Source organism: Gadus chalcogrammus, chromosome 9 (genome assembly GCF_026213295.1).
Source record: "Gadus chalcogrammus isolate NIFS_2021 chromosome 9, NIFS_Gcha_1.0, whole genome shotgun sequence".
Lineage (NCBI taxonomy): Eukaryota > Metazoa > Chordata > Actinopteri > Gadiformes > Gadidae > Gadus > Gadus chalcogrammus.
This window is the reverse complement of record NC_079420.1, coordinates 15,745,708-15,773,687: the sequence shown is the minus strand read 5'-3', so window position 1 is coordinate 15,773,687 and position 27,980 is coordinate 15,745,708. Positions and strand designations below refer to the sequence as shown.

General features: G+C 48.1%; 1 protein-coding gene across 1 annotated transcript; it reads left to right on the top strand.

The window, feature by feature from the left end:
- Positions 1-616: 616 nt before the first annotated feature.
- lamb1a (laminin, beta 1a) lies at positions 617-27,980 on the top strand. The gene is made up of 33 exons (XM_056597959.1): positions 617-746; positions 1,212-1,408; positions 2,428-2,566; positions 4,485-4,558; positions 5,690-5,878; positions 5,998-6,061; positions 6,335-6,537; positions 7,686-7,806; positions 8,747-8,935; positions 9,785-9,961; positions 10,236-10,348; positions 10,699-10,778; positions 11,110-11,245; positions 11,533-11,691; positions 11,896-12,023; positions 12,372-12,492; positions 12,869-13,043; positions 14,410-14,553; positions 14,986-15,217; positions 15,603-15,766; positions 16,777-17,001; positions 17,255-17,472; positions 17,686-17,782; positions 21,237-21,606; positions 21,876-22,060; positions 22,443-22,684; positions 22,918-23,124; positions 23,809-23,953; positions 24,359-24,566; positions 25,731-25,872; positions 26,280-26,456; positions 26,679-26,838; positions 26,975-27,980. The coding sequence occupies exons 1-33, from the start codon at positions 716-718 to the stop codon at positions 27,112-27,114; spliced, it is 5,352 nt and encodes a 1,783-aa protein (XP_056453934.1). The 5' UTR covers positions 617-715; the 3' UTR covers positions 27,115-27,980.

Sequence of the window (27,980 nt, the reverse complement as noted above, 5' to 3'; positions counted from 1 at the left end):
CTTTTCAATCTCCATCAGAAATTTGGTCCATATCTTACATTCTATCAGTTTAACAATTCAATATGTTGTAAATATGTTCTTTCTTTTACAGAGAATTTTAATTGTACATTGAATGGTTGTGTTTAGTCAACACACACGCACGCACACACACTTTCTTTCCACCCCATCAGACACCTATAGACTCTTGGCTGTAGATCTGTCATTTAGAGCTCACTGGAAAACAGAGCTGCAATTTTGAATGAACAGCCCTAAATGATAGGGAAGCAGAGTGGTTGTTACATTCACAGGCAGGACGGAACAGCATTACGGCCTGCCGTTGTAAATCAGGCCTGTGCTTTACCTGGGTGGGTGTAGGACGGCCTTTGTCACTGGTAGAAAGTGTTGGGGTCGTTGTCTGGTGTGTCTTTACAAACTCATCAAACAATATCTTCTCTCTGTCGCTTGAAACGACAACATTAATGATAAGTAAACAGGTAGGCTAATGAAATTACCATCGAGGCGCATATTAATGGGGTGGGATACACTTCAAAAGTAGCCCCATGTTACTCTGGCTGGGGGGGAGGAGGAAGACTTCCGCCACATAGAGGGGAGGGGTGAATACGGTCCTGCTGTGCTGTGGAGTCTGCAGGCGAAATGTCCTGCAGAGGTTTGGAGTAAGAGGAGACGCTCGGAGGTAACGGAACGCACGTTACGAGCAACACACAAGAACAGCGACATGTTAATACTTCATCTTGCGGCCCTGCTAGGTAAGTGGATATTTTCCGTTAGTTCAACAACTTGTTCGCTATCTTTTGTCTTACTTTTACTTTTGCATTGTTTTAATCGATGTTATCCACGTAAAGTTCGATTTCAATCAATTTTAACTTTGATTATGAAGGTCTATTATAATCAACGGATGGAACAACTTAGCCTACCATATAAATAGCAAAATAAAATCGTACTCGCCGTAACATCGGGCAACTTGTTTTCCCCTGCAAGAAATGAACATCTGACATTGATTAACATCAGTGAAACCACAGCCACAGATGTAGACAGGGACTTCTACAGAGTGGGCAGCATTTTAGGCCGACTTCTTAGAGTTGAATGTGTTTTCAAAACAATAGAAACGCTTCTGCTACCTCCCATAATCCATGCCGGGATTACGTTTTTTTATGTTTTATCTAAACGTTTCTTACACATGGTTGTCCAACGTGTCTCCTCTTCGGCATCAGCGGGGGCCCTCGTCTCGGCCCAGCAGTACGAGGGCCAGTACGAGCTCGCCCTCCCCGAGTACAGCGACGTATGCACGGAGGGGAGCTGCTATCCCAACACGGGAGACCTCCTCATCGGCCGATCCCACCAGCTGTCCAGCACATCCACATGCGGACTGCACCGACCTGAACCCTTCTGTATCGTGAGCCACTTACAGGTAAATGTCTATAATGTGCCTGCTCGTTCAACCTCGCTCTGAATTACACTTTACTTTTTATGTTCTTAATTAGGCTACATCCTGTATACATAAACCTACATTAACATTTAAAACGTTTAAGTCATTACATGCACATTACACATATATATATTATGCATAACAGTGAAAAAAGGGGGGGGGGGTTAACTCATATCCTCCCTTCTCTCTCTCTCTCTCTCTCTCTCTCTCTCTCTCTCTCTCTCTCTCTCTCTCTCTCTCTCTCTCTCTCAAGATGTTAGGTTCAGCTCCTGCATTTGAAATGCTTGTCAGTTGGATAGAGCAAGTGGGGGGTGGTGTATGCGGGGCCGTCTAGACCATTTCCTCAATCACAACCCCCCCATATTAAGACCCACAGAGCTCTGGTGGGAACCGACGGGAAGAGTCCGGGAGACTCCTTGTGATCCAGATGGAGATCTGATGGTTATTATTATGGGTGATATGTTGAAACAGTCCTAAAAAGAGAGAGAGAGAACACAATGTTTAAGCAGCTTAACATCAAAGGCTCTTGTGACGCATACAATCAGTTGTTGGCACTGTTTAATTCCTGACTTGATTTATTTAAATGAAGAAACTCAATCTTTGATGACTCCTGGCTGCTTTTCCTGGTTCAGTTGAACAGAACCCCTTTGAGACGGAGCACAGTGGGGGGCCGACTTTGTCGTAGTGTGTTTGAGGAGGTTCAGCTAGGCGTTGGGTGCTGCTCATGAACACACACACAAGCACACACATCTGGTGGCCAAATGAGCCCCGAATGACAAAGAAAACCATTCAGGCGTCTCAAAACGAGTAAGCACGTCTCTAAACTAACCTAAGAAACAATCACAGAGACAGAGACAACGTTGGCAGGACACAAAAGACCCCCCACGGCCGCCGCATTAACGACCCCACCCGCACCGCCTCCAAAGAAAGCCTTAATCTCCCTGATTCAAGTGTTATTTAATCTCCCTAATCTCTCTCCCTCCGTCCCCTCTCTTCTCCAGGAAGAGAAGAAGTGCTTTGTGTGCGACTCGGCAGCCCTCTACAACCAGCACGGCAACCAGAGCACCAGCCACCGCGTGGAGAACGTGGTAACCACCTTCGCCCACAACCGCCTGAAGACCTGGTTCCAGTCGGAGAACGGTGAGTTTCCCACGGGAAAAAGGAGAGAAGAAAATAATTGAATCGAAGAGGTCAATGACAGGTGACTCTACCAACCTACACTCCCCCAGTTCGTCCGTCCCTCTCCCTCCCCCCTCTCTTTCTTCCCCACATCCTCGCTTTCTCAGGCCTCTAGTTACAAAGCGAAGCAGCTGTAATCATACTGAAGGAGGCGAGATTTCAGAGCGAAAGGGAGGGACAGATAAAGAGAGGGAATGAGGCGAGAGAGAGAGAGAGCCCTCTGAGCTCTGCGTGTATACGCATGTGACCTGTCGCTAAACTCTGAAATTACAGGCCTAACGTTGGACAATGATTAGCCACGGGGCCGCAGGATGTGTTCTCCGCTTGTAAACGCTGCAGCGCGTGTCATTCCCGCCCGACGCAAGCCAGTTGGTTTTACGAGGCGTGACGTTGCCGGTTGTCCCCGCAAAGCCGCAATACTCAGGGTCGCGAGCAAGGTAGTGAAACTGTGGATCGAGGGTTAGAGCTCTCTCTCTCTCGTGTCTCTCTTTTGGGCCGGGAAAACGAATACGCTGTATTTTGTGAATTTGCTGTTGGTTGTGATACAGTGATATTTTTAGGAGCATGTTCCTGTTGATTTGCTGATACAATTCATTGGTAGAGTAGATGTTCTCAAAGGCTCCCTGCTGTTCCTCACTGTCGTCTGTGACGCTGGGTGGGCAGTAAAGGAGGCCATGTACACGTGTACGGTCCATTGTCTCCTGTCTTAAAGTGGGGCTAGAAGCCTGCTGCTAAATTCAGGGGTTCTGCCAGCAATGGCACTGGGATGTCCGAAGCACTTTTCAAGTTTAAGTTATACTTCCGGTGATCCTAAGGCTGAGGTTTATGCATTTATCTTTTAATTGAGGGGTTTTACAGAGGGCCTCTCATGTAGCATCCATATCATATTAGTTTAGAATTAACCATCTTGGTTTAGGAATTAGTCTCATAAGCTAATCAGATGGCCAGATAAAAAAAATACACACAGCAAAACAAATTAGATCTGTCAGTTTAATTAAAAGAGGGCTGTACAATTTTTTAACTGGTATTGTGTAGATTCATTCTAGGAATATTAAGCAATGTTTATGTGACCTATGACTTAAGGAAATAAACAGCCTATTTCATTAATTTAGACTGGAGAACAATTTTGTCCTCAGTAAGATAGTAAGAAGTGTAACAGAAATGATTTGCATTATAGAACATAATGCACCAGCGGCTTGGTTTATAAGAGAACAGAAAACGCTTTTAAAAGTAATCAGAAATGCGGTCTATCAAATGAACAAACCTTAACAATGTGTGTTAGTGGTGTTCATTCTAACAAGCTGAGGACTCTCAACTAAACATGCCTCCAGTGTTGTATACTATGTAATTACTAAGTCGTGATCACACTTCTGCCATCCAACATCAACATCCATGTTTTCTATACCTTTTCCCTCTTTCTTTAAATAATGGACAGAAGAGTAGATATATTTCGATAAAACATTGATGTTGTTTAACATTGGTTCAGAAGGAAGTGAATGGGCCCAATAGATAAGTGTGTCCTGTTGTTCTTGGCTCTATTCTCTCGGTGTGTCTGTCTTCCACATTCATCTCTTCCTGTTCTCTTCTTCTGGCCGTTGGTTTTCTTTTTCCAAAGCTTAGAGCAACAAAGACAACACATTTTCCAAATCAGTTTATTTGGAGAGCGCACACATGGTGTCGTTTATATAACTTTAGCTATAAACTTGATTAAAGTCATGTGATGCTGCAGAGCAGATTAAATACAAAGTTGTATAAGATATTTTACTTACCTACAGTGAGACAGCCTTGCTGCTGTCTCACTGTAAGTAAGTCGACCTTTTGTGTGAGAGATGTTTAATGATTGCGGAATAATGTTTGATTAATGTTTTCCTCCCCACAGGTGAAGAGAAAGTGACCATCCAGTTGGACTTGGAGGCGGAGTTTCACTTCACCCATCTCATCATGACCTTCAAGGTAACCAATCAGGAGGCCCCCTGGTGGACAGGGAGGGGGGAGGGCAGCGTTGTGTCAGTAGAAAGGGAGCTGGTGATCCGGTCATTCTCAATGGGGGGTCCCCTCCCCTCCTCACTCCTTCCCTTGCATTCCTTCATTCTCTCCAACCTTTGGGCCCTCCCCCTCTCTCTATCTCTCCCCCACACTCCCATTCTTCCTCCTCCGCCTCCTTCAACAGACACACACAAACGTTCACACACACACACACACAGACACACAGACACACAGACACACAAACACACACACACACACACACACACACACACACACACACACACACCACACACACAAACAAAGACTCAAGCACACAAATGTTATCAGTGCGATACCAGGCACCATGCAAAATCACATACCAACACACACACACACACACACACACACACACACACACACACACACACACACACACACACACACACACACACACACACACACACACACAGCTGGGTCAGCCTGTGGAATGTGTGAGAAGCCCACCCACCCATGTGGAGGTGTGTTTTTCTCAGGCTCTGTGGTCGCACCGCGGAACGGCCTACAGCCTGATAAACCCCAGGTTGACCATTTGGCCGTGTGCTAGAGGAAATAAAAAAGCACACCCGCACACACGGCACACAGATATTAATCCCACACAAAACCACACACATATTTTCTTCAACTGTTTATTTCGGAAAAATAGCCATGTTTTAGCCATGATTTAGAGTAGAGAGAAAGGGTTTAGATTGTAAATGAAACATTATTAAAACCTGTGACCTTGAAACGACAGCCCAACAAGGCACAGTTCCATTTGTATTGGTCTTGAACTCTATCCAAAGTTATTTTCATGTAAAATAACAGCGCACAGGTAGTGTTAGCTAAGGAATGTTGAATTTTGTCCAGTGCACTCAGAATGCAATGGTATAGAACCAGATACTAAGCGATGCAGACCCATGAGTTACATTGTTTTCCGATGACATCTAGAGCATGATACAAGATGACGAATCAAGGGGTGGTTGATATATAGAGGCTAGTGATTACACTCCGTCAACACCTCATAAACCCCAGTCATAAATCTTTCACCCTAACGGATGCTGATGTCTCCAACCCCTCTGCCAGACCTTCCGACCGGCTGCCATGGTGATCGAGCGCTCGGCGGACTTCGGGAAGACGTGGAAGGTGTACCGCTACTTTGCGTACGACTGTGAGACCTCGTTCCCCGACGTCTACCACGGGTCCATGCGGAAGGTGGACGACGTCATCTGCGACACCCGCTACTCCGACATCGAGCCATCCACGGAGGGAGAGGTATGACATCACTTCCCCCGCACGCAGAGAGAGCTCCTTAAACGAGGTTTCACGGGTCCCACTAGGATGGGGAAATTGGGAGATTCACATTTATCTTCATTGATTTTCTTTTGTTTTAGACCATTTACAGAGTGCTGGACCCCGTCTTCTACATCGACGACCCTTACAGCCCCAAGATCCAAGGTAGGCCCCTCACACTCACATCCACATGGTCCTCACATGCGGTGGTCTTTGGGGGACAAAACAGCAGCGCGGTTACAGATGTTGAAGTCATTTGAGATTAAACTGCCGAAATCCTAAACCAGTTGTTTCCCATTGTTTACCTTTGACCCCTGTGTGTGTGTGTGTGTGTGTGTGTGTGTGTGTGTGTGTGTGTGTGTGTGTGTGTGTGTGTGTGTGTGTGTGTGTGTGTGTGTGTGTGTGTGTGTGTGTGTGTGTGTGTGTGTGTGTGCACAGACCTGCTGAAGATCACCAACCTCAGGGTGAAGTTCACCAAGCTCCACACCCTGGGGGACAACCTGCTGGACTCCCGCATGGAGATCAAGGAGAAGTACTACTACGCCGTGTACGACATGGTGGTGCGGGGGAACTGCTTCTGCTACGGCCACGCCTCGGAGTGCGCCCCCGTCAAGGGCACCGGGGAGGCGATGGAGGGCATGGTGAGAACCCCCTACCCACCCACTATTAACTACTCAGTCATTTACTACTTATTATAGTACAAAATAGTGCTGTCATTACTATTTACTGCTACAAATAGTAAATAGTAATAGTTTCTGTTTCCAATTTTGCCTTATTGCAGTGCAACAGGGGAAGTTATAATCCTGGAAAAAACAGGACATGTTCATCTTAATTGTATCAATATAATCTTCATAGTGCGTTTGGGTTCTTGTTGTAGAGTTATAGTACTCTTCTGAATCAATCCTTTGACTCTTGAGTGCTTGAGATGAACACGTAGAGATAGAGAGACAAAGAGAGATGGACAGAGAGAGATTGAGAGATAGAGAGACAAAGAGACAAAGAAAGATGGAGAGACATAGTGAGACAAAGTAAAGCTGCTGAGTGGTATAGTGTGTTCTTTTGTGCACTTTTGTGAACATGTAAATGGCTTTGTCTATACAAAAGTCTTCAGACTCCACTTCCTGTTTGATGAGCTACTGTCTCTTACTTCCGCTTCATCCCAGTGTACGGTCTATGCACGCCTTTGTATTTGCCAACAGCTGTGACTGTTGTGTGTATATGTGTGTTTGTGTGTTTGGGCTGAAAGAGTGTAATGATAAAGCCAGAGAAGCCCAAACAAGGCACTTCCTGTTTAGTCTGTGTTCCTGTATAGTCTGTGAGACCCTTTACGAGTACTTCAGCTGTTTGTCTATCACACATTTAAACACATTCAGAATGGCTACAGTGAATAGCCACCAAGTGCTGCTTTTAATCTTCTACGTTAAAATGAACTCGATAGGTAACACGGCAAAACGGCTCTGCTTTTTTTTCAATCATCCTTCCATGGTGTAGAATATTTGGGCCTTTTTACTTTTCTTTGATTGATCTAAATGCATCGATTCTTTATCATTCTATTGGGTTAATCTACCCTGCTTCTATTGCTGTTTATAGCCATTGTTTTCACACAGTTTTCTGGGCGTTTGTCCATGACCTTTTGAGGGTTCAGGGTAAATTAAGACGTAATGGTGTGTTTTCTTGAGATGGACTTAATTTGCGATTTTGAAACACTGTCACCATCTTTTCAACTGTTCGATTGACTTGTCTGACATGACTGATGACCTGTTGTGTGGTGGTTGTTCTTGTTGTGCAGGTCCACGGTCACTGCATGTGTAACCACAACACCAAGGGGCTGAACTGTGAGAAGTGTCACGACTTTTACCATGACCTGCCCTGGGGCCCGGCAGAGGGCCGCAACACACACGCCTGCAAGAGTAAGACAGACCAGATATCTCTCTCTCTCTCTCTCTCTCTCTCTCTCTCTCTCTCTCTCTCTCTCTCTCTCTCTCTCTCTCTCTCTCCTCTCTCTTCTCTCTTCTCTCTTCTCTCTTCTCTCTCTCTCTCTCTCTCTCTCTCTCGCTGTCTTTCTGTCTCACTGTCTCTCTCTGGAGTGAAACAGTTTCTCTCTAGAGTAACTGGAACTCTGTCTTAAGTGTGACTCTAGCTCTCTCTCTCTCCATCCTTGCAGCTCTAACTCTCTGTCTTTTGTGTAGCTGTAACTGTCTGTAGAGTAACTTTAACACTCTCTCTCCCTCTCTCCAGAGTGTAACTGTAGCTCTCTCTCTCTCCCTCTCCTCCAGAGTGTAACTGTAGCTCTCTCTCTCTCCCTCTCTCCAGAGTGTAACTGTAGTTCTCTCTCTCCCTCTCTCCAGAGTGTAACTGTAGTTCTCTCTCTCCCTCTCTCCAGAGTGTAACTGTAGCTCTCTCTCCTCTCCCTCTCTCCAGAGTGTAACTGTAGCTCTCTCTCTCCCTCTCTCCAGAGTGTAACTGTAGCTCTCTCTCCCTCTCTCCAGAGTGTAACTGTAGCTCTCTCTCCCTCTCTCCAGAGTGTAACTGTAGCTCTCTCTCTCTCCCTCTCTCCAGAGTGTAACTGTAGCTCTCTCTCTCTCCCTCTCTCCAGAGTGTAACTGTAGCTCTCTCTCTCCCTCTCTCCAGAGTGTAACTGTAGCTCTCTCTCCTCCCTCTCCTCCAGAGTGTAACTGTAGCTCTCTCTCTCCCTCTCTTCCAGAGTGTAACTGTAGCTTCTCTCTCTTCTCCCCTCTCCCAGAGTGTAACTGTAGCTCTCTCTCTCTCCCTCTCTCCAGAGTGTAACTGTAGCTCTCTCTCTCCCTCTCTCCAGAGTGTAACTGTAGCTCTCTCTCTCCCTCTCTCCAGAGTGTGACTGCAACAGCCACTCTGCCGAGTGCCACTTCGACATAGCGGTGTACGTCGCCAGCGGCAACGTGAGCGGAGGCGTGTGTGACGAGTGCCAGCACTACACCATGGGACACCACTGTGAGCAGTGCAAACCCTTCTTCTACCAGCACCCCGAGAAGGACATCAGGGACCCCAACATCTGCCAGCGTGAGTTTGAACCCCCCCCCCCCCCGCCCACCGCCTGGCGGGTCACCACCAGGGCTTTATTGGTTTAGTCATATGGGCTCCGTATGGTTTTGTTGCCATGGTTTCACACTTTTAAAAAGATTCTTACCTGAAGTGGTTTGTACAATATATATTTTTTGAGGATTATTGCTTAGACCCCAATATTATCCAGACTATTTGACCATTTAAATGTCGGACATGACGAGCAGACCCAGGACTGCAACTAGTCAGTGCAGTGAGGGGCTGCGCGCTCTCTGTGCCTTTGAGCCCGGCTGTACCACACCTCTACCACTCCTCGCATCTCCGTCCCACTTCTTCGCGCCGGATAGACGCCCCGATCCCCGACATCAGAAGCGAGCTCCCCTCTGGGTGGTGTCTCTGTGTGGGATATGAATCTGGCTGATGGGGTCTGGTGGTCATGAAGGGTTCCTGTGGTGAACACTTGAAAGGGACACCTGCCCTTTGAAGGCGCGTCAGTCAGTCAGAGTACAGGGTTAGACGATTCAAGAGACAAGATAGTCATCCTCCAGGCTTTTAAGTGTGTGTATGCTGGGACGACGTGCAGATGTGTGTTTATTTGTTTATTACAAGATCTGACGCCTTCAAGTCCACTTTGGTTTCCTCTGATCCGAGACAAGATTACACCAACCTGTTGTGTGTGATATGTCATGCGTGCATGTTGATGCGTATACTTTCTTGTTTAAGAATACTAGGTATACTCTCATGTGTGTTTTTGGGTTTTTCCACAAATGAAACCATGATGAACTCAACATTCATGCCATGGAAGAGAAGTCACTCTGTCCCTTTCTGTCCCCTTGCATGTGGCCGTAGAGTGTAACTGCGACCCGGTGGGCTCCATGCACGGCGGGATCTGTGACCGCGTGACGGACGTGCGCTCCGGGCTGATCGCGGGTCAGTGCCGCTGCAAGACCAACGTGGAGGGAGAGCGCTGCGACCGGTGCAGGCAGGCCCACCACGGCCTCAGCCAGCACCCACTGGGGTGCCAGGGTGGGTACACACACACACACACACACACCACACACACACACACACACCAACACAACACACACACACACACACACACACACACACACACACACACACACACACACACATCTACAGTATATCAATACACCCGCACACACATCCACACAAATGTACATGGAAACATGTACAATTGAGACACATCATGTACACACACAGAGACACAACTCTGAGATCAAAATGGACAATGTCAATGTCCTCACCTGTTGACCTGTTGTCTTGGCTATGGTTCTGACAGCATGCTCCTGTAACTCCCTGGGAACGGTTCCGGGAGCAAGCCCCTGTGACACCGACTCTGGAGAGTGCTACTGTAAACGCCTGGTCACCGGACGAGACTGTGACCAGTGTCTGGTGAGTACACACACACACACACACACACACACACACACACACACACACACACACACACACACACACACACACACACACACACACACACACACACACACTCTGTCTGTCTGTCTGTCTGTCTGTCTGTCTGTCTGTCTGTCTGTCTGTCCATCTCTCTCTCTCTCTCTCTCTCTCTCTCTCTCTCTCTCTCTCTCTCTCACTCTCTCTCTCTCTCTCTCTCTCTCTCTCTCTCTCTCTCTTTTTAACTCTCTCAAACAAACACACATAAATGCTCGTCCCCATAAAGTAAAGTGGGGTCAACCAGGCGTTAATGCTTTTACATGTCTGTTTGTCCGTGTGTGTGTGAACAGCCTCAACACTGGGGTCTGAGTAACGACATGGATGGCTGCAGACAATGCGACTGTGACCTGGGAGGGGCCGTCAACAACAAGTAAGTTCAAATATTGTGTGACTGACAACGTTTGGTTTCCAAGTATTATAAGACTTCATCCCTTAAACATGCAGCATGTAAGTTTAAGTTATCAAGCATTATACGACTTATATTTGATCACTTGAACCAAGTGATCAATTCCATGGATGGATTGTCACAGGGATGAGTGCTTGTGATTTAAGCGAAAAAATTTAACAGTGCAGGTTTAGGTTCTCAGGCATAGTCATTCAGCCAGCTCATCAGTATTCTGATAAGGAAGTGGTCCGCCAGGAGTTTTGTTTCCCCCATGAGAAACCCTTCCATGTGTCCCTGACCTTGCTGTGCTCCCCAGCTGTTCCCAGGAGACGGGCCAGTGTGAGTGCAGGGAGCACATGTTCGGCCGGCGGTGTGACCAGGTGGAGTCTGGGTTCTACTTCATCGCTCTGGACCACTACACCTACGAAGCAGAGGAAGCCAAGTTTGGACCGGTATGTTCTTCACAATAACCTCTTATAAAAATGAGACCAATACTTAATCGTTCAAAATGATTGTTAACATTGAATGACTGCTGCTGTTCTTACTATTATGCTCGCCACCATTTGTTAATGCCACAGCCGGTAATGCTGGTACTATACTTTAAACATCGTCATCCTTTCCACTCCTACCATCTCCATCCCCTACATCCCCTTCTCTCCTCTTCTCCTCTCGTCTCGTTCCCTTCCTCCTCGGCCTCCTCTCCTCTCGTCTCCTACTCCTCTGGCTGCTCCCCTTCCAGGGTGTCACCGTGGTGCAGAGACCCCACCCCCAGGACCGCAGTCCCACCTGGACGGGCGTCGGCCTGGTCAACGTTCCCGAGGGGGCCTTCCTGGAGTTCTCCGTGGACAACATCCCGCACTCCATGGAGTATGACATCATCATCCGCTATGAGCCTCAGGTAGGGAGAACCCCCCGTCCCTCTATGAAGCCATGTCCACAAAGACGTGACATACCGCTACATGAACGGCTCAGTCAAACCTCTAGATGCAGATATAGATTTACAGGACACAGTACCTGATAGAGCAGACATTGCGTTTTGTGAACGGTAAATATAACCTCGCCATGAATGCCCATGACTGTGTTCCGTTGTGTTGCGCTGCAGCTCCCTGACCAATGGGAAGAGGTTCTGATGACAGTGATGCGGCCTGGACCAATCACATCAGACAGCCGATGTGCCAACACCATGCCTGATGACGACAACCAAATGAACGCCCTCCACCCAGGCTCCCGGTAAAGCTGCCATTCGTGTGTGTGTGTGTGTGTGTGTGTGTGTGTGTGTGTGTGTGTGTGTGTGTGTGTGTGTGTGTGTGTGTGTGTGTGTGTGTGTGTGTGTGTGTGTGTGTGTGTGTGTGTGTGTGTGTGTTTAGGAGAGGCTGTGTTTCTGTTTCCTGTCTGTCTTTAATGTGTGTGTGTGTGTTCATATGTGAGTGTCTGTCGAATATGTTCTATATATATATATATGTGTATGTATACATGTTTACATTCTTCTGTGACATCTCACAGTAACCATGCTCAATCCAGATGTGTAAACACTCCCCATGACCCTGTCTGTCCCGTCTTGTTTCTTCACCTCCTCAGCTACGTGGTACTGCAGAGGCCTGTGTGCTTCGAGACGGGCCTGAACTACACCATCCGGCTGAGCCTGCCTCTCTACTCAGCCCTGAGCGACGTCCAGTCCCCCTACACGCTCATCGACTCGGTACGCCCCCCAAAAACAACCCTGGGGCTCATATTGGGGACTAAATGTTTTCCAGGTGTTAACCTCTAGGTTTCCTGTAGGAAGGAAACCTTCCTTCCATACTTCCAATATTTGTATTGAGAAGACGTTTGGGTATACTTATATATATATATAAAGATATATATATATATATATATATATATATATATATATAAAGATATATATCTTTAACCACTAAATATCATCTTGTGCTGATCTTTCCTATGTATATAAGAAATATATGAAAAAAGCATCAGAATAGATCCTACTCTGGGGTGAGCCTTGGTCATTATTCTGATGTGCTTTAGGAACAATGACCATGAGCTGTGTTACTTAACTGCTGCTGTTTACTCTCCAGATTGTCCTGATGCCTCACTGCAAGAACCTGGACCTCTTCACGGGCTCCGAGTGGGACACCTTCCAGAGGTACCGCTGTCTGGAGAACAGCCAGAGCGTGGTCAAGACGCCCATGACGGACATCTGCTACAACTACATCTTCAGCGTGTCTGCCCTGCTGCACCAAGGAGCCAAAGGTAGGAGGTAGAACCCCTGTAGGCCTCATCGACCTAGTGGCCATCTCCTGCATTCTCCTCCAAGCACCAGCTAGCGTTTTGAACAAAGATGGCTGCCAGGTGAATAGGGCGTATGGACATGGAAGATGAATATAACAGAGAGAAGCTGTACTGAATGGAGCAAAACAATGATCATATATATAATAGAATATATAGAATAGAATTAACAACAACAACAACAACAAGTTGTTATATAGTAAGTAATAATTTGTTGCCAAAATGTGTGAAATGATACATGATGGCTTGATGCAGACACTCAAGAATTCCTCATCAAGACATCATCTTTCCATGATGTCACTTGGATTCCACTCTTGCCCTCTCCCCCCCTCCTCGTCCATCCATCACCTCCTGCTGTCAAGCACCCCTCAGGGTGTGTGTTTGTGGGCCTTGTCACTCAGCGCTACTGGACGTGCTTGCACGGGCCTTTGTGTGTGTATGTTGAGCCGTTGTGTTGGAACATGTCCATCTCCTAGCTTCCCCCTCTTTCCTGCGTTTTGTAAATTCTTTCCCCTCAAGCCCTTGACAAGATGCCAGGATCATAAACATCTCTGCAGAGAAGACGGGGCTGAGCAACATTTGGTATCCATTTGTTGGTGTACTAGAAAATAAAGGGATAGAATATCTTAAATCACACATGTTCAGGTTGCCTCCACAAAAATGGTATCCCAAAAAAATGAGAAATCCCAAAATTGCATTCTTTATGAAAATATGTGTGTAGACACACACGGATCATGTTATCCTTTCTGTCATGGTAGCCAGCCTGAACTTGTTCCTGAAGTTTCATTTTGGAACCCTTTGTCTGTGATATCCGTTGGGGAGCATCCCCCCAGGCAGCTCCGCGGTCCGGTTCTTGTTGGTCTCTGGTTCCCAGTCACTTTTAATGAAACTGCCACCGTTTGGTTTCCGGGTTTGTCTGGCTTTGTCTGTTGAGGAATGAGGAACATTCTCTAGGGGTTCAGGGAGAGGTAGGGGCATTGGAAGAGAACAGGAACACTGAGAGGGGAAGTTAAGACAACCAGAACAGGTGGGAAAAATAAATGGGGGCGGGGGTTTTCCCAGAATCGGAGAGTAATTCGTAGAGCAGATTAGTGAGGAGCAGGTCTAGGACATGTTGATACCGGTTTGAAAGGAAGAAGCCTGGGGCGCCTGACAGGGTGGATCCAAAAACAAGACCCCCACACACACTAGCAGACATATGTGTACAGTCTGGTTCGTCTCATGACGTCATCACGCAACGCAGTAACAGGGGATAGACGATTACCAATGAGGGGAGCAGTCGATGAACCGATGTGTCTAAATCCTTTGCTCCTTGCTCTCCATTTCCCAGCATGCCAGTGTGACCCCCAGGGGTCCCTCAGCACGGTGTGCGAGCCCAGTGGCGGCCAGTGCCAGTGTCGACCCAACGTGGCGGGCAGGAACTGCGACAGCTGCTCCCCCGCTACCTACCAGTTTGGACCCAATGGCTGCAGAGGTGGGCGGCCCAAACACGACCGCTGCAATGAGCTCAGCACACCTTCAGCTGCTCCAATGAGAGACAATACAGAGAGAGTTATTTATAATAAAAAAAAATGATTTCCTTGACACTGTATAGTACAGCATGGATACTCTATATTGAACTTGATAACACATCATATGTTTGATATTATATGCAGGACATCCCATGTTCTTGCCTTTCATTCCATAATATGTTGTTGTTTCAGGTCTATCCTTGTTTATTTTAAATATTTCATATTTCGTATTCCCTTTTCACCATCATATTATCAATCATGTGTTATGTTTTCCCTCCTACCCCACACACACACACACACACACACACACACACACACACACACACACACACACACACACACACACGCACACGCACACAAACACACGCACACGCACACAAACACACCCTCTGCAGCCTGCGAGTGTGACCCCCAGGGCTCGGAGAGCTCGTTCTGCGACGCGTTGGGGGGGCAGTGCGCGTGCCTGCGCGGGGCGTACGGGCGCCAGTGCGACCGCTGTCTGCCCGGCCACTGGGGCTTCCCCAGCTGCCGGCCCTGCGGCTGCAACGGCCACGCCGAGGACTGCGACCCCCACGGCGGGCAGTGCCTGGGCTGCCGGGAGTTCACCACGGGATACGGCTGTGACCGGTACGGCCCCCACCCCTCCCTCGGACCCCACCGTGGGTCACATTAACCAGTGTGTCATGAGTGGGTGGGCGGGGATGTGGATGTGGGTGGGTGTGTATGTGTGGATTTCGTTTGTGGATGTGTGTTACGGGGGATTGTGGGTGTGTGTGTGTGTGTGTTGTGTGTGTGTTGTGTGTGTGTGTGTGTGTTTTGTTTAAGAACTTCGTGTTATATTGTACCATCAACGTGTTCACACTATGTATAGTCCCAGTAAATATAGCTCTCTCTCTGACGATCCTCAAAGCCTGCAATGCCTTGCCTTAAGGCTCCAGCTTTGCATAGTGACCGTTGCCCTGTGAGGGCTGAGGACTGAACCCCTGTTGCTGTGAACGTCACCCCCTCTCAGGTGTCTGGAGGGTTACTATGGCGATCCTCAGCTGGGCTCCGGGGACCACTGCCGTCCCTGTATGTGCCCCGACGGGCCCGGCAGTGGCAGGCAGTTCGCTGGAAGCTGCTACCTGGGTCAGGATGACCTCCAGGTGCAGTGCGTCTGCAGCCCCGGCCACAGAGGTGAGGAAACACCTCCCCACAATGCACTGCTGCAGCGCCACAGAGCTTAGCCAACACCAGGCAGAGAGAGAGAAAGTGTTGAGCAATCAATCAGACTTATTGATAATGTGTTCAACACTGATTTGCAGAGTAATTGCCTATTGTTTTGATAGCCAGCCAGAGGGTTTGCTCAAATATAACATTCATGTGTGAAGACAGTTCCTCTGTAAAACACAGTGTAGAGGCTGAGAAGCCATGACAGTGCTGTATTCATCCCAGCAGCACCACACAGTTGGTGTGTTACTGTCAGGCTTCAGGCACCCAGCTACAGTCAGACAGCGTGCCAGCAGCACCTGGTGACATGTAATCAGCGGGCTGTAAAGGTTCCATCACGTGCCTGATTACAGATCAGTGCTGCTGGCACCCGCCCCCCCCCAGCCCCTTCAGGAAGCCATGCTTATATTCACATGTGATGGAAGCGGATGAAGGCATGCTGAATGTGAAGGGAAGCATGTTATTACAGCAGGAAATGGCTGTTTTATCCCTGGCGCCTATAAAGAGCCCAGCGCTAGCGGGTGGTTAAGTGTGGGCAGACCGCCATGGGGCTTGGTGATGCCAGCGTGCCTCAGGACGGACCTCAGTAGCAGACCTGTTGCACATTGAGCGATCAATCTGAGCAGGTTAAAGCAGCCATCACCACACACACTCCGGGAGAGATCTCCTGCATGGCAACATGGAGCACCATGCCATATAACATTAACTGCAAACCTTACACTTAACCGGCTTCCAAGACCACCAACCTGTGTCCTTTGCCTGGGGAGCCCATTGAAAGTCACCCAGGTGGAGTGTGGCCTTCACCTCGGTACCGGGCAGGATTTTGTTGACTTTGTTTTATACTGTCCTTTCTCCAACTTTCTGATAGGGTAATATATATTATGTTTACATATATGATGTATATATTTTAATATTTATATTTGATACATAATCATCATTGATCTCCCTCGCCTTGTTCTCCATCTTCCCGTCGCCAGGCGCCCGGTGTGACGAATGCTCCCCTGGTTTCTATGGCAACACCCAGGAGGCGGGCGGCCAGTGCCAGCAGTGCCAGTGCAACAACAACATCGACATGCTGGACCCGGGCGCGTGCGACGCCGCCACGGGCCGCTGCCTCAAGTGTCTGTACCACACCGACGGGCCCGGCTGCCACAGCTGCAGGCTGGGTTACTACGGCGACGCCCTGACACAGAGCTGCAGGAGTACGTCAAGACATCATCCGGTTCAGCACTGATCACACGATGACAGATTACAGAGTCGATGACATGATTACAGATTACAGCAAATATTACTTGGATCCAGAGAGTGTGTGTGTGTGTGTGTGTGTGTGTGTGTGTGTGTGTGTGTGTGTGTGTGTGTGTGTGTGTGTGTGTGTGTGTGTGTGTGTGTGTGTGTGTGTGTGTGTGTGTGTGTGTGTGTGTGAGACACTCTAACCCCCTGCTCTCTCCTTCCCAGAGTGTGTGTGCAACAAGCTGGGCAGCACGGCGGTCAGCTGCCCAGCCAACGGGGACTGCCACTGCGACGGTACCAGCGGCCAGTGCCAGTGCCTGCCCATGGTGGGGGGGCAGAACTGCGACCGCTGCCTCCCCGACACCTGGAACCTGGCCAGCGGGCGGGGCTGCGAGATCTGCAACTGCGACCCGGCCCACTCCTATGGAAGCTCCTGTAACGAGGTGGGTGCTCCAGCGCCAACAAACGACCATCTGGTGGTTCTCTTACCGTTTTCTTCGTACTGTTTTCATGACAGCCTGTTTTAATTCATCATCAGTGTATTCAGATTCAATCTGAAAATGGTTGGGATGGAACCATTGTGAGCGTGACCTATAGACTGAAGGTGCTATGGGAGGGGTTGTGATGAGAGTGGTCTGTGTGTTTGCTGTGTCCAGATAAGCGGCCAGTGTTCCTGTAACGCCGGCTTTGGAGGACGCACCTGCAGGGAGTGCAGAGAGCTGTACTGGGGCGATCCAGAGGTCAAGTGCCACGGTGAGGGTTTGTGTGTGTATGTGCGTGTGTTTGTGTGTTTTGTTAGTTCCCCGCTGGTCTGGGACTCCCTGACGGAGTGAAGAAAAAGGATCTTAATCCCCAATGCTGACCGTAGATCCTCTTATACACTCCATTACTCGCCCCGCAGCATGGCAACTTGCGACTAGTCATTCGAAGTGTAACGCCTTCCTGTTACCCTAACTCCCAGTGTGCAGTAACCCATGAAGCCCAGCCACTCATGACTTCCCTGAGACTTGTGGTGGGAACAGGCAGAAGGGTTCCTCAGCTGTTCCGGACCGTTCCTCCCCATACGCCCCGCTGATCTCTGCAGTGCGAGCTCCAGATGTTAGCCTCCAAGCCCCGCTGCCTGCGTCGTGTTACCATGGCGACCAGGCGGGGGATCTGTCTGAGCCTTCCAATATCCCACAGTCTCCCACAATGCACCTTTGTCCTGAGAGGTTGCTGTCCCGTATCGCTGCGACGTGAGTTTCCTGACAACAGAAAGAGAACTCTGTTCTATCTTTGGGCTGACTGAGGCGCTTGCCTGCCGGCTTCTCTCACAAGACACTTTGAAGCTCGTGATAAGCCACTGAAGCACACTGTTCATTTAGAAAGCGGAATGGGTCAGAGTCACCAACTGAGCGTTTACTAGTTGCCTTTATGTGTGGGGCGCCATACAGCAGAGACGAAACCAACCTGTATCCAGTGTGACTAATTACGTTCCATTACAGGCCAAAGGGTCTGTTTTCCCATTCAGAACATATCAGAGGAGAATCCTTGCTCCCCAAAGCCCAGGTTATTCTGGCTCTGGCACTGGTCTGTGTTTTCTCGGGGTGAAGGAGATGTTGACAGAAGTCCTCAGTGTTTGCTTGGAGAGGTGGTGCAAGGCAGGAAGACCCCCCTCTATCCTCCCCAAAGTCTATGTGATGTGCCGGTGTCAGGTTTCCTCCGCCTCATGTTGACTCGGCCGCCATGTTGGGTTCCGACCTCAAATCAAACACTCTCCACTAGCTGTCCATACATGGTGGGGCTCTTGAGATGTCTCTGCGCATGTTTGGTCAGCGAGTGAGGCAATCACTTAATCTCAGCTCCACTGATCACCCCATTGCAATGCTGGTCTATACTTCATGTCGGCACCAGGAAACAAATATTTATATGTATTATTCATTATATTCAAATATTTATTTTATATAGTATTTCACACACACACACACACACACACACACACACACACACACACACACACACACACACACACACACACACACACACACACACACATACACATACACATACACACACACACAGACGGACACAGACACACACACACACACACACACACACACACACACACCTGTAGCTACTACAGGGAACCAAGGCTGTATCTTGGTTAGGGTGCATAGAGAGTGTAGTCCACATTTCAAGCTCCACTCCCAGGACTAAGAAAAATTGCACGACTGACCGACTTCCTGAGACTTGCCCTGTGGGGGTCCCCCCGCCTGCCACTCGTTCTAAGCCCGGGTCCAGGCTAGGGTTAGGGTTAGGGCACAGACGCCTGATGTGTCTTGGCCAGGGCCTTCCAGCTGCAACCAGGTACTGACGTTTCCTAATCTCCTGAAGTACCCCCCCTCCACAAACGTGCCTCCCAGCAGCCAGCCCCTCCACACACCTCCACCCTCTAGCTCAGAGCCAGGTGAACGCTGTGTGTTGCAGACAGTTAGGAATGCTCATCCTTATCGACCGCTGAGTGAACAAAAGATGCGTTGTTGAGAGAAGGGAGGACAAGTCTCACCGTGCCGAAGGGAACAAGTGTATCCTGTACAACTGCCTGTTCTCAACATGGGGCTTCATGGTGAAGCACTCAGATGTTTTATGGAGTGTTACAAAATGTCTTTATTTGACCCATGCTCTTTGCTTCTGTTGCCTCTGGAAATGAACACATGAGGGGGGGGGCGGGGGGTGTTAGTGATAGGCGGGTCAAGTCATGTCAAAAACCCTTTTACTTAAATCCCTGTGTATCCATGTGGTGCAAGTTTGCATGCGCGTTTGCATGCGCGTTTGTGTGTGTGTGTGTGTGTGTGTGTGTGTGTGTGTGTGTGTGTGTGTGTGTGTGTGTGTGTGTGTGTGTGTGTGTGTGTGTGTGTGTGTGTGTGTGTGTGTGTGTGTGTGTTGAGTAGACTGTGTGTACAGGTGTGAATGATTCCATAATATGACCTGGCTTCTAGGGCTGAATGTGTGTGTGTGTTTGTTGGCCTTGTGTGATGGTTGGTTTTTAAAGACATCAGTTTGCTGGTGGTCTGTTTGCCTACACCCTTGGAGCCCTTTGCTCATCACACATTGTGCATACTTCCTTTCAAGTAGACAAACATCCTCCTCTTTCTCCAATACCTCCCTCTCTCCCTCCCTGATCCCTTCCACTGATACGTCCTTCCTCCCCGTTTTCCTCTTGTCTGCATCCTATCCGCCATCTACCTCTCACACACGAGATTCAGCATGCTAAATAAGGCCCAGAAAGAAAAGCTTTGGATTTTTTTATGAAACGGGTTTGACCACTAGTTATAGCTCCCCCGGTCATAGCTAGTCAAAACATTTTGGAGACCTTTGTTCTTCCCGTCTACATAAGATAATTTCATTTGACAACTCTCAGGTGTTCACATTTGGAGTAGTTGATTGTAGAGTTTTTGCCCAATTCACTTTCCATTAATAATAATATTATAAATATTAATAATACTTAGAAGGACCATGGGGATCCCTTCGTCTCCTCTCTTTATTTCAAAGCATTCTTTCTGCGTACAAGGGAACCCTAACATTTTAGTCCATGTCAAATCCGTGGCCATTCTATCCACACACAGGATGTACTTGAAGCTTGGCCTTTAAAGTCGTCATGTGTCTGGGTTGACTGATAGCAGCTGCGGGACTGGGGTTGGGAAGTTGCGCAGGCACATTTTGGCGTTTCTTCCATCGCAAGCTATTAATCACTTAGTTCATATCAGTATACAGAGTTGGTTTAAAATCCTTATTGATAGAACATCTTTAGATTTGCTGATTTTAATCCCCATTTTCACAGCAGTTCAATAATGTGACTTCCTACGGGTTCACTTCTGCTCTAGCGTGGGCTGAGGACGCTAAGACATACAATTTAAGGGGAATATGTACTGGAATTCTAAGCCTAAATTGTGAAAATAAATTGATATAACCGAGTATATTACGAACAAGGGAACTTTGCTCTCACCTTTACAAGTGACAAAGAAATGTGAAATTGGGCGGTTCCTTTTTTCTGAAAACAACTAGGCCTAGTTAAAACCACCGGCTTGTCTCAAAGAGAACTCCGACTGACTGACCACAGTAACGACGCCCTTCCGGGTTGTTTCACATCAAGTCGATGTTGTCCACTCACTCTAACCTCCCTCCCGTCGCCCCCCCCCCCCCCCCCCCCCCCCCCCCCCCCCCCCAGCCTGCGACTGCGAGCCCCGGGGGACCGCCGAGCAGCAGTGCAACAAAGCCAGCGGCCGCTGCGTGTGCGTGGAGGGGGTGTCCGGCCCGCGCTGCGATGTGTGCGCCCGGGGCTACTCGGGAACCTTCCCCGACTGCCAGCGCTGCCACCAGTGCTTCGCCGACTGGGACGTGGTGGTGGGCCAGCTGGCCAACCAGACCCACCGGTTGGTCACTAAGGTGAACGGCATCAAGGCCAGCGGCATCACGGGTCCCTACAAGCAGACCATGGACAACCTGGAGAGGAGCGCCGCCGACGTCAGCACCCTGCTGGCCCAGAACCCCGCCACCCAGCCGCTGTCCGAGATCCAGGGCCTGCTCCAACAAGCCACGTGAGGACGCATGGCAAAGGGAGCTTTAAGCGAGTTTTTTCTTTCCCTCTTTGGGTCAGATAGGGTCAGGGGTGTGTCATAAATATACGGCCTGTTAAGCCCTTTGAGACTGTACCGGTGATTAATTTAATTTGATGGTTAAGGGTGGCCCTATCTCTAAAACCTTCAAGAAAGCAGACATCTTTTTTGTAAGAAGGTTTATTTACAGTGAAATAATGTTATGGTAAAAAACCCAACCTGTGATGATGACATGTTGTTGTGTCTCTCAGCGATCTGATGGCCGAGCTGGGCGGGAAGTTGAACCAGACGGAGGAGTCTCTGGCGCTGGTGAAGGCGGAGGACAACAGCACCAACAGCAAGCTGGACGCCCTGCGGGACGACGCCCAGAAGCTGCAGCGCACCGTCCAAGACCTGCTGGACCAGGTGGAGTTCATCAAGAACTCTGATATCAGAGGTACGTACCACTGGGAACTATCCCATAATCTATATATACAGGTACATCTAAATGATTTAGAATATCGTGGAAATTATGATTCATTTCAATAATTCTATTTAAAAAGTGAAACTCATGTATTATATAGATTCATTCCACCAAAGGTGAAATATTTCCCTTCGGGTGTAATGAATCAGTATAATATATGAGTTTCACTTTTTCAATTGAATAATTGATATTAATTAAGTTTCCAAAATATTCTAATTTAATGAGATGCACCTGTCTATACATATATACCCAGAGCTGACCCAGACTCCTTATTCATAATGCAGATACAGAAATGTTCAAGTGCAGTGTTTCAGCCACGCTCGTCACAGTTCTTCTGCTTGTGTCCTCTCACCAGGGGCGACGGACAGCGTCACTAAATACTACAAGCAGTCTCTGGCGGCGGAGGCCCGAACGAACGCCTCCACCAGTGACGGCGGCAGCCCCACGGAGACCTCTGCCACCCTGCGGCGGGCCACCGAGAGCCAGATGAACCAGACCAAGGACGAGTTCCTCCGGCGCCAGGAGGAGCACGCCAAGAGACTGGACGACCTGGCCGGAGAGCTGGAGACCCTCGACCTATCAGAGCTCAGCGAGAAGGTATGACACAGAGTAGGGGGTCAACCCATCGTCGGTTTGTGTTTAGAAAATAAAGTGAAGTACATCAAAAACCATCAGACTGCCGTTTTGCATTCATAACGGCTAATAGAGCGATGGTCGACATCTGTCTCTGAAAACCTGGAAAACACTTTTACCTTAATTTCCTTATGATGTTACAGTATGGTTGTGCGGTCCTGGTATTCAATTCTTGCCTTCCTCCCCCCCGCCCTCAGACCTGTGGCAGCCCAGAAGGACAGGAGGCCTGTTCGGACTCCCCCTGTGGGGGTCTGAACTGTGTGGACGGCCAGGGCAAGCGGAGGTGTGGAGGGGAGGGCTGTGACGGCCTGGTGTCCCTGGCCCACAACTCCTGGCAGAAGGCCCAGGACTTTGACAAGGAGATAACCAGCGCCATGGAGGAGGTGGAGAAGCTCTCCAAGATGGTGAGGGGAGCCCAAATGTTGACTTTGTTTTGCTTATGGATGCAGTCACTCACCCAGGTGATACCTGTGCAAATGGCATATACACTTGTAGCGGGCCTGTGGGTGTGGGTTTCCACGCCACCAGTTGAATATACAATACCGACACAACACACAAAGCAGGTTCAACTTAGGATGGTTTATTCACCTAGTAAACACAACCAGGGTGGGAAAAGGGTCATCCACCTCCTTTATGATCCAGTCCTCTCTGTATCTTGCTAGCCCTAGCTCCGGCTTGTGGTAGCCTGCTCTCCCTTTCAACTGCAAACACTCCAGCTTAGTGGCCTTCAGAACTGCCTCGTTAACTGGAGGAATTCCATATATGGCCTGGGGGTGGAGCCAGCTGGTTGCCAGGCCAACCACTCCCCTCACTGCTCCCTGGCGTCTGCCACACACTATACACTATACTAGACAAAGCATGCTTTGAAGACAACTGGTACTTACTATCCTGAAGTTAGGATACAGACTTTTTTTACCTGTTGCTTAAACAATGTAGGGCCATTTCTGGAGAAAATGCCCTGATCATATTTAGATTTGGTTTTAGTAGAAGAACAACTGAAAAGGCAGAACAGTGATGCAGTATATATGCTGTGGGCAGACTTCTAAGAAGAGGTGTCTTGTTGTTTGGTTCCGCCTGCTCATGTCCAGGTGTCTGAGGCCAAGCTGAAGGCAGACGAGGCCAAACTGAGCGCTCAGGACGTCCTGCAGAAGACCAACCAGACCAAGCAGCGCGTGGACCGCAGCAACGAGGAGCTGCGCACCCTCATCAAGCAGATCAGAGACTTCCTCACCGGTAGGCCCATCCCACAACCTGTTATAGGCCCCTCCCACAACCTGTTATAGCTCTCCTTTATAATGAATAACCTCACCGATAGGCCCCTCCCACAACCTGTTACAGGCCCCTCCCACAACCTGTTATATCTCTCCTTTATAATGATTAACCTCACAGGCAGGTAAGGCCTCTCACACAACCTGTACTAGCTTTCCTTTATAATGAAAAAACTCATTATAAAGGAGACCTGTTATAGCTCTTCTTTGTAATGAATAAACTTACCGGTAGGTCTCCAAAAAAGGGGTGGCTGTTTTTGTTCTGCCCAGGGACAACGGACGTAAATTAGGGTAGCTAGCAGATTCGGGTGCGCCTAATAGTGCACTGTCCGTGTTAAAAATAACCTCTTTGTCCTTTGGCGCCTCCTAGAGGACGCAGCCGACCTGGAAAGCATCGAGAAGGTGGCCAACAAGGTGCTGGCCATGCAGATGCCCACCACCCCCGCCCAGCTGCAGAACCTGACCGAGGAGATCCGGGAGCGTGTGGGAGACTTGGGTCACGTGGAGAGCATTCTCAACCAGAGCGCAGAAGACATCCAGAAGGCAGAGAACCTTCTGGAGGAAGCCCGCCGAGCCAGGTATGTGCCGTCACCACTCTAGACTCTATTTGAATCCATTCCTCCTAGTCATAGTAGGTGTGACAAATAAATACACTTTATGAATGAAATTAAGTGACTTTGGTCCACAGGGGGGAAGTCAAACATGACTGGATTTTTACTTGAACATTTTAAATTTCTTCAATTGTCCACATCTAGTAAGTAAAGTAAAATGTATTTATAAGGCACATTTAAAAACAGTTTTCACTGGCCGTACCTGGTGCAGAAAAGGCATATAAAAGAATACATACCACATACATAGACAGTACACGAAAACATAAAAAATAACATATCACAAAAGGGGAGGACAGGCTAGGGAGAAGAGGTGTGTTTTGAGCTTAGATTTAAAAATGGTGACAGAAGGAGTGTCTCTAATTGAAGGCGGCAGTTCGTTCCAAAGGCGGGGGGGCAGCCACAGCCAAAGCTCTGTCCCTTCTCTGGTTTAATCTAGTGCGTGGAACGTGCAGGAGACCCATGCTACATGATCTAAGGGACCTGGGAGCTGGATGAGCTCTGTGATATAGGGCGGGGCCAGGCCATTTCCGGCTTTAAAAACCATAAGCGGGGTTTTAAAATGAATTCTGTGCTGGATGGTAACCAGTGGAGGGATGCTAGGATGGGGGTTATATGATCCCGCTTTCTGGACCCAGTCAGCAGCCTTGCTGCAGAGTTCTTGACCAGCGGAAGGCGAGAGAGGAGTGATTGAGGGAGACCTAGGTAAAGGGAGTTGCAGTAATCCACCCGTGGATAGAATGAAGGCGTGTATTACTTTTTCCAGATTGTGAAATGATAAATGGGTTTTCATCTTAGCAATGACTCAGCTGGTAAAAACTGATCTTGACTGCGGCAGCAATTTGCTTGTCAAAGCAGAAATTATTCGAGCACGACAAGAGGATGTTGTGGTCGACGGTGTCATTAGACCTCATTAGACTGAGGTCTAATGAGATCAAAATGGCTAGTCTAGACTGAGGAGCAGGTCATTCATTACGTTCAGCAAGGCTGTCTCAGTGCTGTGACGTGATTTAAAACCTGATTGGAAGGGTTCCAAAAAACCTCGGCATGGTTTCAAAATACATCTATGTATATTGCGAACCGGCCACAATGTTTGCCATAATTGTTTGTTGTGCGTGTGTGTGTGCGTGACAGTAAGGAGGCGTCTGACGTGCGGGACTCAGCAGTGCTGGTGAAGGAGGCCCTGGAGGAGGCTGAGCGGGTCCAGGCCACGGCCAGCCAGGCCATCCGACAGGCCAACTCCGACATCAAGGACACCAACAAGCTGCTCTCCTCGGTAGGAAGGCTGACTGACTTTTATTACTGAGTGAAATTCTGGTTTGTACTAATGGCCTCAGTCATAGTTATCCTTTTTATTAATATATATCATTTATATACTGTATATTATTTATATATATCTATAATAGCAATCCAGGCCATATATATGTATAAATAGATATAAATGTATTTATATATATTTTTTATACCTTTAAGCATCCTTTTGCATGATGCCCGATCATGCTCAAGGATAAATAATATGAAGTTGACATAAAAGAGAAAAGATCTTCGAGAGTATTGTGTCTCTTCACAGCGAGTGAGTACAGTGTGATCCTTTCTGACTCTTCACACTGAGTGAGTACAGCGGGATCCTGAGTGTGTATGAGGTGAGGCAGCAGAGTGACATCTCTTGTCGTTTGTGTGCAGGTGGAGACGGAGACAACTGATTCTGAGTTCAGGCTCAACAACGCCACCCAAAGGCTACAGGTGTTAGAGCGAGATGTCACACTCCTCCGCGACCAGGTCCAGAACACCAGCCTGAGTGTGGAGCAGACCCAGAAAGATGCCCACAGCATAAACCAGGTCGCAGAGAAAGTCAAAAAGGTCAGTTGAGTGTATATTCTCTGTCTTGGATTTTGTGTGGTCACCGCAAGGCGGTAAAGCAAAGGTATCTAATGTAGGTTTTTTGGTTAGAGTTGAATTCACACCACCACTTGACTTCGTAGTTGTGGGTCTATGTATGAACACTGTGTGTTTAAGATTATTATTTGCACAATCCACACAACTAAAAAATCACTTTGTCTGTGCGTGTGTATTGATATGCAGACCCTTGACGGTGAGCTGAAGGATAAATACACCATGGTGGACGGGCTGATCTCTGAGAAGGGAGAGGGTGTCGCTGAGGCCAAGAAGAGGGCGGAGCTTCTGCAGCAGGAAGCCAAAGATCTCCTCCTACAGGCTAGCGACAAGCTACAGCTTCTAAAAGGTACGATAGCAAGCTATGTTGATATGCATTATGATGCTATATTGCATTGACTATTTGAAAATAGGTACAAACGATGTATACCCGTATGTCCATATGCAATGCTGATAATATAACTCTGTTAATTCTGTGGGTGCAGACCTGGAGAAGTCGTACGAGGACAACCAAAGAACTTTGGAGGAGAAGGCCAACCAAATGGTGGAACTTGAGAAAGCAGTCAAAGAACTTCTGGATGACATCAGCCAAAAAGTCACTGTTTACAGCACCTGTCTTTTCTAGGAGCCTGGAGGAGAGAAATAGCTTCTCACATGACACATTGACAATCACTATTCTGGCCTTGCATTTTACCTGCCATCTGCATGTTAAACACCATGCTCTGCTGATCTTTTGATCACCTCTGGAAAGCACTACTGCTTTGCTGTATTGCAGACAGTGGAGCAAATAATCATGGACATTTCCCTTACTACACAACTACTTTAGGAAAACACAGGTTCATCCATTTTTGTCGTTGGTTCATGAAGCAAATCTAATTTACAATAGAACCAGTACATGCTTGTTTGCTCCTTAATTGTAACATGTCAATTGAAACCACATCCCGATTGTTGTCCACAGTATAGATAACCTTTAACCAGGAGTTCAGCCCACCCAGTTCAGCTGTTCAGGATCAGAACACGTGTCTGATGACACAAAAGGGGAGCCCCGATGACAGTCTCATTTTGCTTGTTTAAAGCAGTAAGTTAGCCTTGATATGACCTGCCTTGCTCCAACACATACCTCATAGATGCAACCTATGACATGAAGTATCGCTATAAATGTTGACATTTTAAATAACTTGAAAATTGCGATAGACTGGCTATAAAAGAACTGCAGGTTTGTGGGTGGTCGTGTTTATGTTCAAATTATGGGTTTTTATCATGCAGTGTGACAGAACTTTCTTACAAGCTTAAAGCAAACAAAAATAATGAGCACAGGGAGGGTATTATTTATCAGTTAGACGTCTGTGAGATGGAATAAGATAGTTAATCTTTGTTTAAGTCAAGATAATGTGATAAGCTCTCTTACACCAGAGAGAAACCAGCAATCACCATTCCAATTCCAGAGCATGTTTTTAATATCTAAATAGGTTGATTTAAAAACAAAAACAA